Consider the following 19,600-nt stretch of genomic DNA (forward strand, 5'->3'; position numbering starts at 1 on the left):
GACTTCTCAATAAGCTACAAATATGTTTATCAAGCAAATCTTTGTACATCACGGCTTACCCAAAGTCATTGTTTCTGACAGAGATTCAAGATTTTGTAGTAATTTTTGGATCACATTATTCTCCAACTTAGGCATTAAAGTAGATTTCTCAATAGCTTTCCATCTGGAAACAAATGGACAAACTGAGGTTACTAATAACACTATCTTAGATCTACTCAGAGCCTATGTTTCCCAACAACCTAACTCCTGGGATAAGTACATTCATCGTCTCCAATTTGCTTACAATAATACTTCTCATTCAGCTCTACTGGTCGAGCATCTTTCGAAATTGTATATGGAAAACCTTTACCTATTCTGGCAGCTAGACTTTCTCACAAAATCGAAGCTGCTGATCAATTCACTATTGATTTTACAACCATTCTGAATGACTTAAACATTCCATTGCTCATGCTTAAGAAAAGTATGTCAAGCAAGCAAATTGTAAATGTAAAGCTATATCCTTTGAACTTGGAGACTATGTACTTTTTAAAATTGGAAAACGTTGACTTAAAAGTGTTGAAAAATTCTCACCTGTTAAGCTTGCACTAAGATTTTATGGATCTTTTAAAGTGATCCACAAAATTAACGATGTTGCATATAAACTTGAATTACCTTCTCATTGGAACATTCACAATTTATTTCATGTTAGCTTATTAAAACCTTTCAAAGGACAACTTCCCACTCATCCAGTATATGAAGAACCACCTCTTATTGAAGGAGACCAAGAAATCTTACTCCCAGATACTATCATTGACCACCAAATTACACCAACTCGTACTGGAAACCAATATAGCAAATATTTAATAACTTTCAAAAATCATCCTCGTGAAGATGCAAGATGGGTGCCTGGCAAATATTTAATAACTTTCAAAAATCATCCTCCTAAAGATGCAGATGGGTGCCTGAGAAATATTTTCGTGCTTTTCCCGAGATCCTCCGTTCTTTTCAACAAATTGGCAATTGAGTTGCAAACTCAAGCAAGAGGGGATGTTATGGGAATATATTTTAAGCCCTCTTAAAAATATTAATCTACCCTCTTAGATAATTCGGGGATGCTTGGATTATCTTTGTGTCATGCCAAATTATGTTAATATCATGGGTGATACTATTATAAATATTAATACGTTTGGTGGATATTGACGTATGCTTGGGGTCTCCAATGTTTGTTTCAGTTGGTTCGTATGTAGGGGTGATTTCCGGGTTACTTACGCGTGGCAAACATGTGTGTGATGATGGTTTTGTATGCTTATGGAATATTTATTTCACCAATTTATTGTTGGTTATTTTATAGGTGAAGAGGATTCCGAGGATTGAGGAGAAGTCGCACCAATTTATTACTTGGCACACCATTTTTGTAAACAAGCTTTTGTAAATACACGTGCTAGCTTGTGCACATTTTGATTTATTTTGTAAAAGCTATAGTTTATCAAGCATAGACTTGATCTTTAATATTTGGTAAAGCATGATATGCTTTAAACCCAAGCCTCAAATTATGGGCACTCTATTTTTGAAGATAAGAGAGTGTTGTGTAAGAAAAGCACTCTCTTTGTATTTTTGGAGGCTATGGCCTAAATTGGAATAAAAATATCTCGTAAATACTCATGTGTGGGGGAAAATACACACATGAGGGAGGATGATTGCACCCAATCTTGGAGCCGATTCTTTGTGAGCTAAGTATTTTCATTTGTTTTTGAATATTTTGATCATGGCCATGTGATGTTTGATGAATTGTTGAATTTAAATCAATTTCTTGAAATTTATTTGACTTCTATCTCCCTAGAAATTTAGATCCCGTGTCACACTATACACCTTTTGTCTCATAGACTCGTTGGGTCTTTTGCAAGACGTTAATATACATATATATATATTCTTCTTCTTCTTTCTCTCTCTCTCTCTCTTCTTCTTCTTCTTCTTCTTGGCAAAACATTCTCTATTTACTATCAATTATTCAAGCTTGGCAAGCATTCTCTCTTTACCATCTATTATTCCATGATCCATCCCCGTGTTTGTAATCTCTCCCTCCCTCATTACTCCCTACTTCTTGTCTCAATACTTTCCCTCTCTCTCTTTCTCTGCCCCATTTACCCCTACCCCTCTCTCCCGCTCTCTCTCTCTCTCTCTCTCACACACACACACACTACTTCCCCTTTCATCTCTCCATCACTACGGTCTATCCACACACAGAATTCACACCCTATTCCGGACAGTCTGGCCGGGCGGGGGAGCTCGTCAAGAAGCCGCCGCCCGAGGTTGTTCGAGTGGAAAGGGACTTGGGAGTTTCGGTTAGGTGGGAGCAGGAAGGTTTTGAAACCAGGCGCCATTTCCCCCACCCTGACCCGCACCTGCACCGGCGCAGGCACAGGCTTCCCTTGCCCGACTACTTCTTCTTCGCCGTCCTCATCATAGTCATTACCATTACCATCACTATCGATAACCATGAGGCTCGTCCGAAGGAAATCTCGCAGGCCCGAAGCTGTTGAGAAGGTTAGTGCGCAGTGACGCAACCACTGGAGCATGTTAATGCTGGTTCTTGACTCTATGTGCGTGTGTTTGTGAGCAGCTTCAGCTTGAGAAGGTGATTGGGCTCACATCTTCCAACGCGAATGGATTGGCATGCAACTCCACCACCGGTGACCTCGCATATTTGGCGGGCTGTGTGGTGGTTGTTTTTAGCGCAGCAACGAATCGCCAGACGAGGTTTCTCATGGTCTCCAGAACTCCAAAAGCACTAGCGTGCGTCGCTTACTCGCCTCACGAAGGAAAGCTCATCGCAGCTGGAGAGGTATTTTCGTGCTCCTCCCCCCGCCCGAGTAGTGTTATACATCCATGTAGCACTCGTGTTATGTAAGCCCGTGCCAACAAGTCAGACAGTCAGGCATTAGCATTGACTTCAGTGCGGATTTTCACTTGTAATATCACCTAGTGCTCTCACTTTATCATATTTGCAAGGATTATGTTTAAGGTGCGCTTGTTTCTGATGGCTCCAGTGCGGGCATCAGCCAGCGGTTATTGTATGGGATGCATCGGATGGATCATGCTTAGCTGAGTTGAAGTCTCATAAATACGGAGTATCATGCGTACAATTTTCACCAAATGGTGAGTGTACAAACTGCTCATTTGCGTCACAGCATCTATTTGCATACATCACAAACAAGATCCTGAGATGTTTCTCTCAAGTTGGCACATTGTTGGGGTAGGGATGTGCTATCTGCAAATGCCTTTACTTGATATTGCTAGATGCTAAGCTATATCTAGAACATGCCTTCATTGTATGCTTTCAGCCACTTGTTTATGCTGTGTGTCTGAATGGATCCTCTGTGTATAGACACCCGTCTTTTCAATCACAAGATGACTTTGGGCGCATTGTTTTATGTTTTATGTTTTTTTTTTTCTGGAGATGCAGGGAAACATCTTCTATCAGTTGGATTTCCTCACGATGGGCAAATTTGTCTCTTTGATTTCAAATCTGGAACATTGATCTCTAAAGTGAGGGCAACAACAGCATCTTCACCAATTAGTGAGATTCATTTTGCTTCAGATGGTAGTTTCTTTGTCACAGCAGGCAACAGTCAGTTGAAACACTGGACCATGGGATACCATGCAGGCCGCCAGCGGCCTGGTATAGGCATGGGAACACACACTTTAGATGGTAGGAATGTCAACCTGGGTAGTTTACGTGAGAGTTCCTTTGTAGCTGTAGCTTCATTGGAAGATTCAAAAGACAGTGGAGGAGTGAATGAGATTCAGCCAATCTATGCTTTAACTAGTGCAGGCAAGAATATTTTATTGAAAGTTCGAAAGTGAATCTATGAGTGCATTCTTTGGCATTTGATGATTATGGGCATGAAGCAATGTGTTAGGTTTTTGCAGGTATCCTCTGCCTGCTGCATCGAGGTCTTGCAGTCAAAAAATGGGTAAATTTAAAGGTATCAATGGGAACTTATGTTGATCAACAAGAAGCTGTGCACTGACAAGTACTCTCAAAGTCTCATTTTTCTGGTTTTTTCAGGTTCGACAGGGGCATAGTTTGTGTATTTCAGGATCACACATTGCCTGTGCATGCAGTGATGGGATTGTGCGCATTTTTATGATTGAGACGCTTGCATTTGCTGCAACCTTGCCTCGCCCTGCACCACTTGGCTTCCATGATCTCACTGATGCAAACACCTGTACTTACCTCGCAACCCATAATGTGAATGGAATTACTTACCCTGATGCTGTTGCCTGCCGTTTTGCAACACCAGTCAAGATAGGTAAGGCTTATAGCTCGTCTTGTAGGATTTGTAGTATAGCTTGTTGTGCTTGTCTTTACGCTTTTAAGCTGACAAAGATTACTTGCATGGTTGCAGCTGTGGTTTATGCTGATCACAGTCTTTTCATCTGGGATGTTCAAAGCTTCTCAAAGGTCAGTATGCTATGTAGCTTGGATTTTGTTAACATGGAGAGTCTAGGCCGATCTCCACTATTTATGTTCTTTTGCAAGCATGCTATGTCATGTGGTTGCAACAACGGATGCTGACAATAATATTTTCTGTCTAGCAAAGTGAGGGATGATACTAAGTTTTTATTTTAAAAAATTGCGGACTTTTTTGTTCACATTGACAACCCTTTTTTTAAAAGGTCTTGAATGCAACAAGTTTCTCTAGTGTTTCAGCTTTGGTCTTTTCAGGTTGCACATGTTGCACATGTTGAAGGCTTAATGTCATGTGCTGCATTTGCAGGTTGGAAGGTGCCAGTCATTTCTTTCTCATAGTGGGTGCATTTGGGATGCCATCCTCACGGACATGAACATTGGTTATGCTGCAACCTTTGATTCTGCTAGCTCTAGAGGAGGTTCAGATGGGCAGGGAACTTTTGCAACCTGTTCATCAGATGGGAGCATAAGATTGTGGTGCATCGATTCTCAACAGGATGGAGAAGATAGCATAAGTAACCCAAGAGATTTGATTGTAAACCCTGGCAACGTTTATGACAAGAACTTATATGGGGTGCTATATCAAGGTAGAACATTTTTGACCTTAGTGCTAACACCTTTCTCATATGTCTTATTTTTTTTCCTAGATCAGTTTGTTTGAGCTGAAAACTGTTTCTACTAGATTTTCAGTATGTTGACATCCCCTCTTCCCTCCACCTCCAAAAATGCAATGTAGGAAAAAAATCATCCCATGCAATCTTGCTTACATGTGGCGAGTATCATGATTGCAAAGGATGCAAACCTCTTTCCATACACAGTGAGTCATATGCAAGCTGGAACAATCTCATAAAACAGGCTGAAGGATTGACAGATCGAAGATACAGGCATTATTGCTGTTAAATTTTTCACTGGCCCAGGGATGGCTAATTGCTGCTAGCTTGCTACAGAAGGGCTTAATTACTTTGGAGAATAGGTGCTGAAATTGCTGCATGGGAATCTGTGAATGGCACATGCCACCATGAGCCAATTTCCCAAGGCAGAGTGGGTAACTAAGGTCCATTCCCTTACTTCATGGCAATCAGAAGATGCAAGGGAGATGACAACTCAGCCTTTAGAAACTAGCTCGAGCTTGTGTGACCTACTGAACAAGTGTTCGGGCATGTCATCTGTGCCAGAATTTATGCAGGATGTATGATTTGTGAGAATCATGCACAACTCCCATTGAAGAAGGATCTCTGCTCCTGCAACCTCTAGCCATGATGCAATTATCAGAAGCAGAATGTTTTTGGTCCTCCCTATGGCCAGCGGCAGGGTTTAAGAACCCATGTACCATGCTCGGTGCCAACAGAACTGATTATGTATTTAAACGATTTATCAAATACTTTCTTACACAAATAAAGAAGACAATAATCAATTTTCAGAAGAAAAGTTTAAATCATAGTGCTGAATTGAAAACAATATGAGATGCAGCTAGCATGCTATGCATGTGTTGGGAAGGGGGGGAGTGAGAAAGGACATTGCACTAGAGACTCAAGCTGTTACATCCCTGATTGGGCTAGGTCCAATATTAATCACTAATTTCCATTGCTTTTCAGTAAAAGCGACTAGTGTGCTTTCCATGCTGGAATCTCCTCTCTTCCACTTGAACCTGCCCTACTTATCTAGGGGCACAAATACCAATCCTGGTGGAGCAAACTCGTGGAGTTCCCAACCAAAGACTTAAAGAGTGGCCAATCTTTGTCTAGTTCCGTTAGAACCAATTCAGGAAAACTCCCAACCAGCTTCAAAGCTATGTAGACCCCATCAGCCCTATTCTCCTACCCAAGGTTCTATCAAGGAGGAGATTTTGGGTTTTTATAGCCTTGAAGCTGGTTGGGAGATTCCTTCAAGGAATTGGTTATAACAAAACTAGACCAAAGATTGGGAACTCCATCAGTTTGCTCCACACGGATTGGTATTTGTGCTTGTAGATAAGTAGGGCAAGTTTTAGTGGAAGGGAGGAGATTCTAGCAGGGAAAGAAGACTAGTCGACCAACGTTTTCTGAAAAGCAACAGAAATTAGTTATTGTTGGTTCAGTGAGGAGGAGATTTTGGTTCCACATCCTGTAAACTGGCAAGTGAATTAATTTTGACGTTGGGAAGCTTTTAGGGATTGGTTGCTGAAATAAATGATTTGGGCACCATACATAGGGAAACTTTCAGCTAGTTTTTGTCTGGCTAAAACTAAATAAGACGATTTTCTCTGTTGGGGGCTGGGGCATGGAACTCAAGATGTGAAGTTTGTGTCTAGGAAGGCTCTGGAAGGGAAATTGGGGCAGCTTTTGGCGTTCCACTGGTGTAGAAGACTTCCTAAGCTTGGGTCATACATCGTAGGCCGTTTTTGGCTGAAAAATCAGGGCTAAGTGTGGCAACCAGTAGGCACGGGTTTGGCAGAAGCGAGCGCACCATGTAAGTTGTCTCTGGGAGGGCGATCGGGAGGACTGCTTTTTCTGCGCCCATGTCTGAGCGTACTGGAGACTCACCTCATACACCTGCACACACGTCCCCAACAGAGACTCACCTCAGTCACCTTGTCTGCATACACCTCTCTGCACATCAGTTTTCTTCATGCAGGAAGAGGGAGAAAATAACCAGCCGCCTTGCTTTTGCTTCAACTGTGTCTCGCTCTGTGATTTTTGAGCCTTTTACTTGCCCTCTTAATCTTAGAAACTCTCACACACTAGCCCATGCTATCAGAGAACGAGCTCTTAGGTGCAAATGCATTCACTTTGTGTTGACTCCTGAGTGGCTTTGCTCAAAGACTCTTCAATCCGAGCAAAACCACCCACCTCAAACAAAAAAAGGCTCGGTATTAAGATAAATTCAATCACGTTTTCTTCTCCTTCAGCTTCTGCAACCCCTTTAATCAACCCTTTCAAGCCCAAACGACCGGCTGCCCCTGAGCCTCTTTGGAAGTATGTTATTGCAATTGGCGCATTTGGTAGTGGGGGGGGCAGCAAGAAATGGAGGTGCAACTTGGAGTTCTCAGGCTCATATTCTCGAGTCCGGGGCCACTTGCTTCGTATCAAGAACCAAGGTGTTCAACTTTGCTGCAAAGTGACTCTAGAAGACAAAGGCAACATGATGCGCGAAGATAATGAGAGTGCCAATAAGAAGCAGAAGACCAATGATGCCCAAAAGCAAAAGTTTCAACCCTCGATGGTAGGTATGTTCAAGAATGCAAGCAGGATGAGGTCGATGATGCAGTCGATAGATTTTTTTATGCATGTCGTGTGGCCTTCTCGTTGGCTCGCTCCCCTTATTTTCATGACAGGGTAGCAGCAATTGCCTCTTTTGGCAAGGCCCAAGGGATACAAACCGCCCAACTATGAGAAGTTACGAACCACACTTCTTGACAGGGAGAGATGCAGAATATGTAGTCGTCTCTCTGTGATTGAGTCGACATGGTCTCACTATGGATGCTTCATAGTGTTTGATGGCTGGACAGATACCGCGAAGAGACCGTTGATTAATTTCATGGTGTCATGTCCTTGAGGTGTGGTCTTCAAGAAGTCAATAGACACCAGTGGTAGCCAAAAGACGGGGGAATTTATTGCAGAGGCTATCAAGGAGATAATCAAGGAAGTTGGAGTTCATAATGTGGCCCAGGTATGCACGAACAATGCAGCAAACTGCAAGCTTGCAGATCACCTAGTGGAATTGGAGTACAAGCACATCTTTTGGACCATGCGCAACTCATTGCTCTTGAATCTTTTGTTTAAAGATTTGGCATCGATAGCGTGGATGGATAGGGCAATCGCCAGAGGCAAAGAGGTGCAACACTTCATTGCAAGTCTTGATGCCACGAGGGCTATGTTCAGCAAGCACTACAAGCTAAAGCTTATCAGGCTCGAGGACACTTCCTTATATTGTGTAATATGCGGAAGCTTCGGAGAAGGATCGGTACTTCAAAACTCAGAAAACAGCACTCTTTTCGCGACGGAATTAACGCACAAACTGAAAGACTATGTGCAGAAAATAGAGAGAGAAGGGGGAGATGGAGAGGACACAGTATTGGGTCCCAATTACCCTCTGTAGGGCCCCCACCACGGATGGTGTATTTGCTTTATTAGAATGATGTAAATCTGAAACAAATACAAAGTACTTGACCTTTTCTTGGCTGGAAAACCTGCCCTTGACCTTCAGTCCTTCACCCCTTAGCTTTAGCAAACCCTTGGCTGTCCTGGCCCTTGAATGCTTGATGCTCTTGGTGAATTATGAGATGAGATAATGGGATTATGGGCTGGGCTTTTATACCCTTCCCTTCATGCAGTCGGCTGGCTGCAGGACAGTCCCACGACTGAATTTAATCAATAAATTGTGTCCACACTTTAATAAAGTGTTTTCACACTAGACAATATATCTGGCCATTCTGCGCATGCCTCTGGGACAGCCCCTGGCTGCTGGCCATGCTGCGCATGGGTGTGGGGACTGCCCCTACACCTGGCCGCCTTCTGTCCTAGGGTCTTTACCCTCTGTCGGCTGCCTGTCCAGAGGATCTGGAGCTGGCCGACTGCCCCTCCAGCCCTTGCCTTGGCTGGTGGGCAAGGTCTTGGGCCCTCCTGGCCCCTTGGGGGTGGTTCTACACCTCCCCCATGCCCATGCTAGGTATGCACATGCAAATACCTACACTGGGGTAGCCCTATGGGCTGACCCCATCTCTACATGCAAACTACATGCCTACAGATGTCTGGCATCCAGTTGCAAACCAGATACACAGCACATCCGACATCATTCCAGAGGGAGACTCACAGCGCGGACTGGCACTGCTTCATGTGTAGGACAATGCACACCTGACCTTGGACTCATGTGTAGGACAATGCACACCTGACCTTGGACGACTGAGATGGATCCCTGGCTGACTCGTCCCGGACTGGGCTCACATGGGACCAGTTCACCATCCCAGGTCCTGCACCTTCTGTACAGAATGTCTACGTGGCATCCAAGTGCGGGATGCACGTGACATCCCCTTCTGCTTAACTTGACGGAAGCTGCATAGCCTCCAAATAATCCGTCAATAAAGCCGGATAGTCTTCGAAAAATTCTTTGTCGAGCCATACCGCTTCATGAGTTCCTCGGTCCTGAAACTTCGTGAGGAACTGTCGTAGTCTTCGGCCTGAGCCATGCTTGAAACGGTGCAGAAGGATCTGTTCTGGAACCATTACCTCTGCTTCATCAATAATGTCTGGTTCCGCTTCGTCTTTGACCTCTGAAGGGGGTGGACCTGCATATGGCTTTAACCAACTGACATGAAATACATCGTGCATAGTCCAACTCGGAGGTAGCTTTAACTGCATAGACACCTCATTAATCTTTTTCCGGATGGGGAATGGTCCGAAGCTCCTGAAAGACAACTTTGGGCATCGCTTGCCCACTTGCTTTAATCTTTGCTTCATAATCCGAAGATATACCCAATCTCCTTCCGAAAACTTCATGTCCCTTCGGTCTTTATTGGCCTGTCGAGTGTAGGCATCTTGCGCTTTAGCCAATCTGTCTTTGACGGACTCTAGGATCTCCTGGTAAGACTCCGTCACTCTGTTCGCCTCCGGTACTGAAGACGACGTCCTGGTTAACAACGATTGGAAAGGTCTTCCAAACGCTGCCTCATAAGGAGTCCTGCCAATAGCTGAAGAAAAAGAGTCATTCAGAACAGCTTGAACTAAAGGCAAAAACGATTCCCACTTACCTTGCTGATCGTGGACATAACACTTCAGCACATCAAAGGCCAACTGGTTGTATATCTCTGTCTGGCCATCTGTCTGTGGGTGGAATGCACTGGAAAAATTCAACTTAGTACCAAAATTATCAAACAATGCCCTCCAAAAATGACTGGTAAACTTGGCATCTCGGTCTGACACTATGGTCCTAGGAATCCCACCAATCGGGTACCAATGCCGAATGAAAAGCTGGGCAACATCTTCGGCGGTCACATTGGCCCTGCAAGGAATAAGCATCACAAATTTGCTGAACCTGTCAACAATAGTCAAACACTGTGTATTACGCTTACTCGGACTGGGAGGCAGATTTGTGACAAAGTCCATCGAAATGTCTTGGAAAGGACCCTCAGGAATTGGCAAAGGCTGTAACAACCCTATCTTCTTTCCACGAGGAGCTTTCACCTTTTGACAAATGTCACAGCGTTGTACATAGGTAAACACATCACGCCTCATCTTTGGCCAATAGTATTGCCGTTCTAACTTCTCCAGAGTCGAATTCATGCCCCTATGACCACCTGTAATGGCGTCATGGGCATCATGGAGAAGAGCTGCCCGGAATGATTTCATGACACAAAGTCGGCCTTTGTAGTAAAGCCAACCATCGCGTATCAGAAAATGGCATGGTCCTGTGGCATCCAATGCCTGTTCCCACTGCGTACCGAATTCCTCGGAATCCGCGTACGTGTGCTTCATGTCTTCTAGTCCTGTACCAACAAGGTCCAGTCGAGTGGTCTGAATCGCGGATACTTGTCCCTTCCTGCTCAAAGCATCGGCCACTGGATTGGCCTTTCCTGGAAGGTACTCAATCATACCACCGAACTGCTGGAATATCTGACTCCAGCGGTGCTGTCGATCACTCCACTGTGCACTTGGCATCGTCTGAATCCAGCGCAATGCCTGATGGTCAGTGCGAACCTCGAAGTCACGGCCATACAAGAAATGTTTCCAATGTTTCAAGGCCTGAATGACTGCTAGGAGTTCACGATCGTAGACTGAGTAATTCTTTTCGGCGGGCAGTAACTTACGAGACATGTAAGCTACTGGATGACCATTCTGTTGCAATACACCTCCAATTGCGATGTTACTCGCATCGGTGATCACCTGAAATGGTTCGTCCCATGAGGCAAGGGCTAGACAAGGCGCTTCTGACAAAGCCACCTTGAGGTTCTGGAATGCCTCCAACGCTCGTGGAGTCATTCGAATCTTTTGCCTCCTTGTTTTCACTCCCTTTAGCAGATCGGTGAGGTCTGCCGAGAGATCGGAAAACTTATCAATGTGGGTGGAATATGCCTGGCATATACCCACAAATGATCTAATGTCATAAGCAGTCTGAGGTACTTCCCAGTTAACTATCTCGGCCACTTTAGCCGGATCAAGTCGAATGCCTTCGGCACTGATTATATATCCCAAGTAATGTACCTGGAACAGATAAAATTCTGACTTCTTTTCATTGATATAGAGCTCGTTGCTTTCCAGCAACTTAAGGACTTTCTCCACATCAATGTCATGCTGCTCAACTGTAGCTGAAAATATGAGTATGTCGTCCAAAAATATGAACACACACACTCCAATCAACTCCCGGAAAATACGCATCATCATGCGGTTAAATGTAGCTGGGGCGTTCGTCAAACCAAATGGCATGACCACAAATTCATAGTGGGCCCGTTCTGTACGGAAAGCTGTCTTGGGGATGTCCCCCTCAACAATCCGAACCTGGTGGTACCCACTCTTTAAATCCAATTTAGAGAACACCTTAGCTCCATTCAGCCTCTCGAGAATATAGTCAATTCGAGGCATCGGGAATCTGCTCTTGATAGTCAGCTTGTTGAGTGCACGATAATCGACACACAACCGAGAAGACCCATCTTTCTTCTTGACAAATAAGATCGGTGCTGCAAACGGTGACACGCTGGGGCGGATGAAGCCAGCTTGCAACAATTCTTGGAGTTGGCGGTCCAACTCCGATTCCATTGCCTTAGAAAGGCGATACGGAAACTTGCTCGGGGGTTCCGAGCCTGGGAGGAGGTCAATCTTGTGATCCTCCGGTCTGGACGGGGGAAGCTGGGGAGGGAGACTGTCCCGAAGAAAAATCTTCTGGAACTTTTCATGGAGAACCGAGTACTTCTCGGAAGCACTGGCCACCGTCTGGGCTGTCTGGACGTAAATCATCGCACATTGTGCGCCTTTCCTGACTGCTCGCTTAGCCTACAAGTGGCTTATGAGCGGAAAATTTGGAATACCTGGCTCACACTTAATGGTCACAGGGGTGTTTGACACATTCCGATCAATCTGGAACGTGTGCTTGTCCCACTTGACATCAGGAAGGAACTTGTGAAACCACTGGATACCCAAAATTATGTCTGCTCCTACAAGAGGGGCAACCATAAAATCACGCACAAACTCTATGCCCTGAATGACTAATTTAGCACCGAGAGCTTCATACTTGACACTCGTAGTCATACCTGTGCTAAAACCCTCAACTTGTTTGTCCACCGGAGTGAGCTCGAAATGGGCACGCCTAGCGGCCTCTTCCGTGATCACATCCTCCGTACTGCCGCTGTCAAACAAGACAACGACTCTCTGGCCACCTATGTAGCCAAAGGACTTGAGCAATTCGTTGCGCTCATACTCCTGGTCATGGGCGCCCTTCTGCTTATCTTCTAGCTCCCGGCTAATAATTGCTCCAACTGAAGCACCGGGGTTTGAAGAACTAGGGGTCGCCGCTGGGGTCTGTGTGGGAGCTGTGCTCACCACGGAAGCTGTGGAGGCGGCGGCGGGCTTTGGAGGCTTCTTCGGACAATCCCGAGAAGTATGTCCTTTTGTGTGACAAAAGTAACATCTACCCTCCTTCCTGTACTGAGCAAGCTCCTCAGCACTCAACTTGCCACCTGTCTTGCCTGCCTCCGCTTTCTGGTCTGGAGTAAGCTTAGACGCATTGTTCGAGTTCTTGGAGCCAGAGGCTCCCGGGCTCTGTCCTGGGGAAGACCCCGTCTGGTTCTGGCTTTTGCCCCCCGAGGCGTTAGCCTTGGGAGAAGCCGGCTGGGAAGTCTTGGGCTTGCCACCATTGTGTTTCATTTCTGCACTCTGCGCAAGCGAGAGTGCGTCCTCAAAGGTGGCTGGCCTAAACATACGCACCTCCCATTGGATTTGCGTGTCCAGGCCATACAAAAACTGCCCTTTCTTGTCCGCATCAGATAAGCCTAATTGTAGACACAAGGTCGAAATTCTATTGGCAAACTGAAGGACTGGTTGCGCGTTCTGAGTCCTGACGCGCTCCCCTGAACTCGTCTTCGAGTCGCTCAAGGTAGTGGGGCGGTAAAAACCGCTGCTTAAGGTCACGGACGAACTCGTCCCACCCATAAGCTGCCATACTTGATCTGGTGTGGGCATGAGCCCACTGAGTCCACCAAGGAATGGCCTCACCTTCCAAATACCAACTGGCTAAGATCACTTTGTCAATATCTGATTTCCTAACTGCGGCAAAGTAAGCTTCAAATTGATGTAACCATGAATACAGAGTAGTGGGATCGAGTTTACCATTATACTTACTGAAGTTCATTTTCTCGGGAAAATGATTCGAGGGCGCCGCCGGTGTCAATCTGGCGTCCAAAGCTCGGAGGTAACGCTCGTGTTCCACTCGTCGCATGGCTTCGTCTTCTCGTTGTCGAATCTCCAATGCCCGTATCTGCCTCTCAAGCAAGGAGCTTGACTGTGGCTGTGACCCCTCGAGAGGGTCCCTGTGACGAGGATCTGGTATCTGGGGTATGGAAGGAGAGGGAGGAGGAGATGGAAAACGCGACGCTGGAGAGCGAGAACGCTCCTCCAGAGCCAAAATCCGCGCCTTCTGCTCGTCCAACTTGGTTGTCTGGTCTGCGATTGCTCGCATCATCTGCTGGAACATGTCTTGTACACTCAAGCCGGGTGCCCTAGCTGGGCTGCCTGGTGCACTCTGGTCCCATGGTTCTGGTTCTCTCTCGTCGCCAAAGCTCGCCATAGCGGGAATATGCAGTTCCTTTCCGGAACGCAATCTGACCATCCACTATCTGTGTGGGAGACTTCCGGAGGCTTCCGGAGGCTAAAAACCAACCGTCCTTCGAGGGACAGGAGTCACTCCGAAAGGGGTAGTCCACCGGCGTCTAAAAACCAACCACACGAGCGAAAAATTTTCTGGTTTTCTTTGCTGAATCTTCGTCCTTGAAGTAGGCTCTGATACCACTGTAATATGCGGAAGCTTCGGAGAAGGATCGGTACTTCAAAACTCAGAAAACAGCACTCTTTTCGCGACGGAATTAACGCACAAACTGAAAGACTATGTGCAGAAAATAGAGAGAGAAGGGGGAGATGGAGAGGACACAGTATTGGGTCCCAATTACCCTCTGTAGGGCCCCCACCACGGATGGTGTATTTGCTTTATTAGAATGATGTAAATCTGAAACAAATACAAAGTACTTGACCTTTTCTTGGCTGGAAAACCTGCCCTTGACCTTCAGTCCTTCACCCCTTAGCTTTAGCAAACCCTTGGCTGTCCTGGCCCTTGAATGCTTGATGCTCTTGGTGAATTATGAGATGAGATAATGGGATTATGGGCTGGGCTTTTATACCCTTCCCTTCATGCAGTCGGCTGGCTGCAGGACAGTCCCACGACTGAATTTAATCAATAAATTGTGTCCACACTTTAATAAAGTGTTTTCACACTAGACAATATATCTGGCCATTCTGCGCATGCCTCTGGGACAGCCCCTGGCTGCTGGCCATGCTGCGCATGGGTGTGGGGACTGCCCCTACACCTGGCCGCCTTCTGTCCTAGGGTCTTTACCCTCTGTCGGCTGCCTGTCCAGAGGATCTGGAGCTGGCCGACTGCCCCTCCAGCCCTTGCCTTGGCTGGTGGGCAAGGTCTTGGGCCCTCCTGGCCCCTTGGGGGTGGTTCTACACCTCCCCCATGCCCATGCTAGGTATGCACATGCAAATACCTACACTGGGGTAGCCCTATGGGCTGACCCCATCTCTACATGCAAACTACATGCCTACAGTTGTCTGGCATCCAGTTGCAAACCAGATACACAGCACATCCGACATCATTCCAGAGGGAGACTCACAGCGCGGACTGGCACTGCTTCATGTGTAGGACAATGCACACCTGACCTTGGACTCATGTGCAGGACAATGCACACCTGACCTTGGACGACTGAGATGGATCCCTGGCTGTCTCGTCCCGGACTGGGCTCACATGGGACCAGTTCACCATCCCAGGTCCTGCACCTTCTGTACAGAATGTCTACGTGGCATCCAAGTGCGGGATGCACGTGACATATTGCATCGTTTAGCAAAGGTAAAGACTCCATTGAAGTATCTTGTCACGAGTGAAGAGTGGGATCAATGGAAGGTACACAATGGCTCAGCAAATGAGTTTGAGGAGAGAATCTTGTCTGCTGCATTTTGGGATGATACTGAGAGGTAGGTCAAGGTCGTGTGGCCAATCATGGCAATGTTGCGCATGGTTGACAAAGATGAGCCATGCATGGGTGTTGTCTATGAAGGCATTGATCAAATGCTAGAGAAGGTCAAAGAGATCTTGTCTGAAGAAGTCGAAGGGAATGCAATGTATGAGTAGATACATGGACTTGCACAGGCAAGGTGGGTAATGCTTCACTCTCCACTTCACGCCACAACTTTTCTTCTTAACCCTAGATTGTTTTCAAAGAACGCAGATAAGGACATGGATGTAATGAAGGGGTGGAGGCAGACATTGGACTGCGTAGCCAAAGATGGTGCAGAGAAGACAAAGTACAAGGCACAACTCTCGGATTACATAGGACAAAAGGGGGATTTTGGCGAGGATGGTGCGTCGGATGACATGCTTAATCTCTCTCCTTTTGCATGGTGGGAGAACTATGGTACAAGTACTCCCGAGTTGTAGAGGCTAGCCATGAGGCTCTTGTCTCACAGGTATCAAGTGCCTTAGCATGTGAGTGCAATGGGTCTATGTATGGATTCATTCACTCTATCAACCGCAACCGGCTAGGGCACAAGAAGGCTGAGGACTTAGTGTATGTGCATAGTAATCTCCGGTTGATTTCTAGGAAAGAGTCTTCCTACATCTCAGGGCCATGCCAGCAATGGGATGTTATTAAGGAGGATGCTTTAGAAGAGTGGAGCGAGGAAGTGATTGATGATGAAGATGTATCAAGCATGTAATTGTTTTGTATTATATCAATGATTGATTAATGAAAACCTCTCATGTTTTGCCTCAATCTACTTTGGTGTGCATGTGAATTTGTATTTTTTCAAGTGTTATGTCAGCCTACTCTCGACGTTTCCTTGAAGTTGAGTTCGCCGTTTCCTTCCGTTTCTTGGGGTTTGCCGTTTCCGAACCGGAAACGTTTCATGCAACCTAGCTTTGCACACACCTGATGCCATGCATATTGATTACTGAGACATAGCTACCTCTTGCCTTGACTTCTTGCTGGCTGTTGATAGGTCATCAAGCCCCCTTGATGCTTTGGATGATGGTGATACTGATGAGTATGATGTTGTAGTTAATATTGCTACATTGATGACTTAAGTGATGATTAGTCAGGGATTAAGACAGATCCTGCACAAGATTAGCGATGGCACGGGCTTGCACGTGACACCTGGCATGTGAGGATTATGTTGTTAATCCTGCATATTGTGTACTAATTACTACTTAAGTAATTAACTTAGAACAAGAACCTTCAGGAGAACACTTGAGACAAGATTGAATTGACTTGTTGTTATTAAACTGAGTACAATAGGTCTCTTATATAGGAGATGAAGAGACACATTTGAAGAGGCATGTCCTTTGATGAAGGGACATGACCTTAGACGAAAGGGTACAACTTTTAGGCTAAGGGATGTGTCCAGTCGATGTAGAGGCACAACCATTCACTAAGGGATACAACCATTCGTCGAAGAGATGTGGCTATTCGATGAAGAGGTACATCCTTTGACGAAGAGTCGCAACCAGTCGAGGGTAGGGGTTCCCTTTGGCTGGTAACTCTTTGCATCTGCAACAGTAATCAGCAATGAAGAGAGAATCTGATATATAAACACGTCACAATCGTGACATTCCCTCCCATTTAAAATAAAACCCAGGGGTAGTTGTTGAGACTCTGGAAGAAGGGAAATGATTGAATTGCTTCTGCATCCAAAGCTCTAGCTGCTAGATCCCATGTCATGGCATTATTGTTGACCATAACAATCTTGCATATACCAAACTGAATATTAACTGCATCTGCAACTTGTCTCATCTTTACCGAAAGTATGAGAATCATATCTGGAACTCTTTTGTTAACATCATTGGTAACTTCGAGCTTTGTCCAAGAAAAGATTGAATCTTCATCTGCCTTTAGAGAAACCATAAGCAAACTGTCTTGAATCTCCAATATCAAGGATTGTGTCACCAAACTTTGCATTTGGTTAGTGACCATCATTTGAAAATCTGAAAGGGAGTCCATTGGCTTGTCTGGAACACGGATGTCTTCAAGGGTTGTCGTAGATGAAGAAGAGGTATTGTTTAAAGGCTCTTTCATCTGCAAAGATAGTGCATCGAGACTAGGACAAGACTGAAGTCATATTGCAAGAGTCTGTATGTTATTCTTTGTACCATTCAAGGTAAGAACTGGAGCCTTCAGACTTGAAGAATCTTCATTCACCATTGCAATTGCATCGGTTATTGTGTAAGAGACAAAGACTTCATTCTGCAGGGGCGGTGACAAGGCTTTTGTTTTTGCCTGGACCACAGCCAAAGAAGTTGTGTGCATTTGGGATGCCACACATGAACCAGAACCTCTTGAATCGTCAGCTTTATCAGCGGGTATTAAGGCTTCCAGAGTAGGAGGAGCATGGCATGGCTCGCAAGGGGGAACTTGTCCAGCGTTGCGGCATTCACGACCGAGTACTCGACTAGGGTTGTAAATATGTGCCACTATGTGAGCCCACTGCGAAGAGATTGATGACTCTTCAAGGGGAGATCTTCTGAAAGCTTCATATTGCTGCTTTGGCTTCTGCTGATAGTGATTCAAAGACGGATCTTTCTCATAACTGTTGTAATGTTGAGAATGTTTGCGACGAGCATGCAGAGGCTCGAACGAAGTTATTTCATGTCTGGTGGTCTCCACAAAACTGTGCTGAGGACAAGAAACCTGTTGTGGGTGTTGTACGCCAAGAAGTTGCTTGTCGGGAGCTTGAGGAGGCTTTGGCTCTCCAGGGATCAAGTGTGACGAAAAAGGAGCCAGAGAAGGCTTCAAGAGTAGTTGAAATGCCTTCATTTCATGCCCGAGAAGGAAAATCGGTGAAGAAAATGAGGATTTGAGGCCGCTTTCAACACTTTATGCTTGTTGTAATTTCTGGACAGCAACAAAATTCTGCACTGTAGGGTTTGGTGGAAGCCTTACATGCCAAGAAAGTCATTGCCAAGACAAGAGGGGCATACATGAAGAGGGCTGCATCCGGGGGTTGGGGGTGCCGGTTCACATTAGCGTACGCCCGTTGGTTTTTTTTTTTTAAAGATTGTGCTGATCGCTGGCCGTGGGGTACTCCTTTGTTGTTTTTTTTTTTTAATAATCGCTGGCCGGCGGCTTGGGCTTCCTTGCGCTGGCGGGTTTCCTTGCGTGCGCTAGCGCTAGTTGCCGTTGGGTGGCTGCTTTACGTGGCTGGTGGAAGCCACGTATATTAAAAGGCTTAATGTAAGCCTTTAAGTTATAAGGCTTTTGGTTTCGTTTTTTTTTTTTATATATGAAACGTCACGTTTTTAAAAGAAAACGTGAAGAGGCAGGATCGAAAGGTGGCGACCCTGCGTGGAGAGAAATGCAGCCCGAAAAGACGCGATGAGGGCATCCAGTAGAATACAGGCATACTACAAGCACTTTGATGTGAGTTTCTGCTTCTCTGCTTCTCTGCTTCCCATCGTTTTTTTTTTAATAGAAAATTGGGAAAATGCTTAATCAAGCAAAATTGGCAAAATTGGGTAGAATTAAATGGGGCATTCTCTCCTGCTCTTCCATTCAACACTTGCTACACCCAATTTTAGGGTTTGGACGGGCTGATTTTAGGGTTAGGGTTTGGACTGATTTTAGGGTTTGGGTTTGGGCATCTCACAGGGCGGAAAAAAGTTTGCTGCTTGTTTACATTACTGCGAGCAAGGATTCACGCCAAGTCCACCATCGCTCTGCTTCTTCCATACAACACCGAGAGGAGAGTAGAGCGGAGAGGGTGAGAGGCTCACAACCGTAGGCCCGGGAAAAAATTTTGCTCTGATACCACTGTGAGGATTATGTTGTTAATCTTGCATATTGTGTACTAATTACTACTTAAGTAATTAACTTAGAACAAGAACCTTCAAGAGAACACTTGAGACAAGATTGAATTGACT

At 45.6% G+C, this 19,600-nt stretch overlaps 1 protein-coding gene across 3 annotated transcripts in view; it reads left to right on the plus strand.

The window, feature by feature from the left end:
- Nucleotides 1-2,122: 2,122 nt before the first annotated feature.
- The window catches only part of LOC147633640 (Transducin/WD40 repeat-like superfamily protein), a 35,101-nt gene continuing 17,623 nt past the window's right edge, over nucleotides 2,123-19,600 (plus strand). For 2 of the 3 annotated variants that reach the window (XM_086806784.1, XM_086806786.1), the window contains exons 1-8: nucleotides 2,124-2,523; nucleotides 2,600-2,821; nucleotides 3,027-3,135; nucleotides 3,437-3,811; nucleotides 3,910-3,965; nucleotides 4,049-4,292; nucleotides 4,389-4,444; nucleotides 4,761-5,040. In XM_086806784.1, the coding sequence (XP_086662910.1) occupies nucleotides 2,476-2,523; nucleotides 2,600-2,821; nucleotides 3,027-3,135; nucleotides 3,437-3,811; nucleotides 3,910-3,965; nucleotides 4,049-4,292; nucleotides 4,389-4,444; nucleotides 4,761-5,040 (1,390 nt within the window). In that variant the 5' untranslated portion in view covers nucleotides 2,124-2,475. Of the gene's footprint in view, nucleotides 2,524-2,599; nucleotides 2,822-3,026; nucleotides 3,136-3,436; nucleotides 3,812-3,909; nucleotides 3,966-4,048; nucleotides 4,293-4,388; nucleotides 4,445-4,760; nucleotides 5,041-19,600 lie in introns of all 3 variants that reach the window. The other variant, XM_086806785.1, reaches the window with a different exon arrangement.

The sequence above is a fragment of the Cibotium barometz genome, chromosome 12 (genome assembly GCF_041138505.1).
Source record: "Cibotium barometz isolate CiBa-2024 chromosome 12, ASM4113850v1, whole genome shotgun sequence".
In the NCBI taxonomy this organism is placed as follows: Eukaryota; Viridiplantae; Streptophyta; class Polypodiopsida; order Cyatheales; family Cibotiaceae; genus Cibotium; species Cibotium barometz.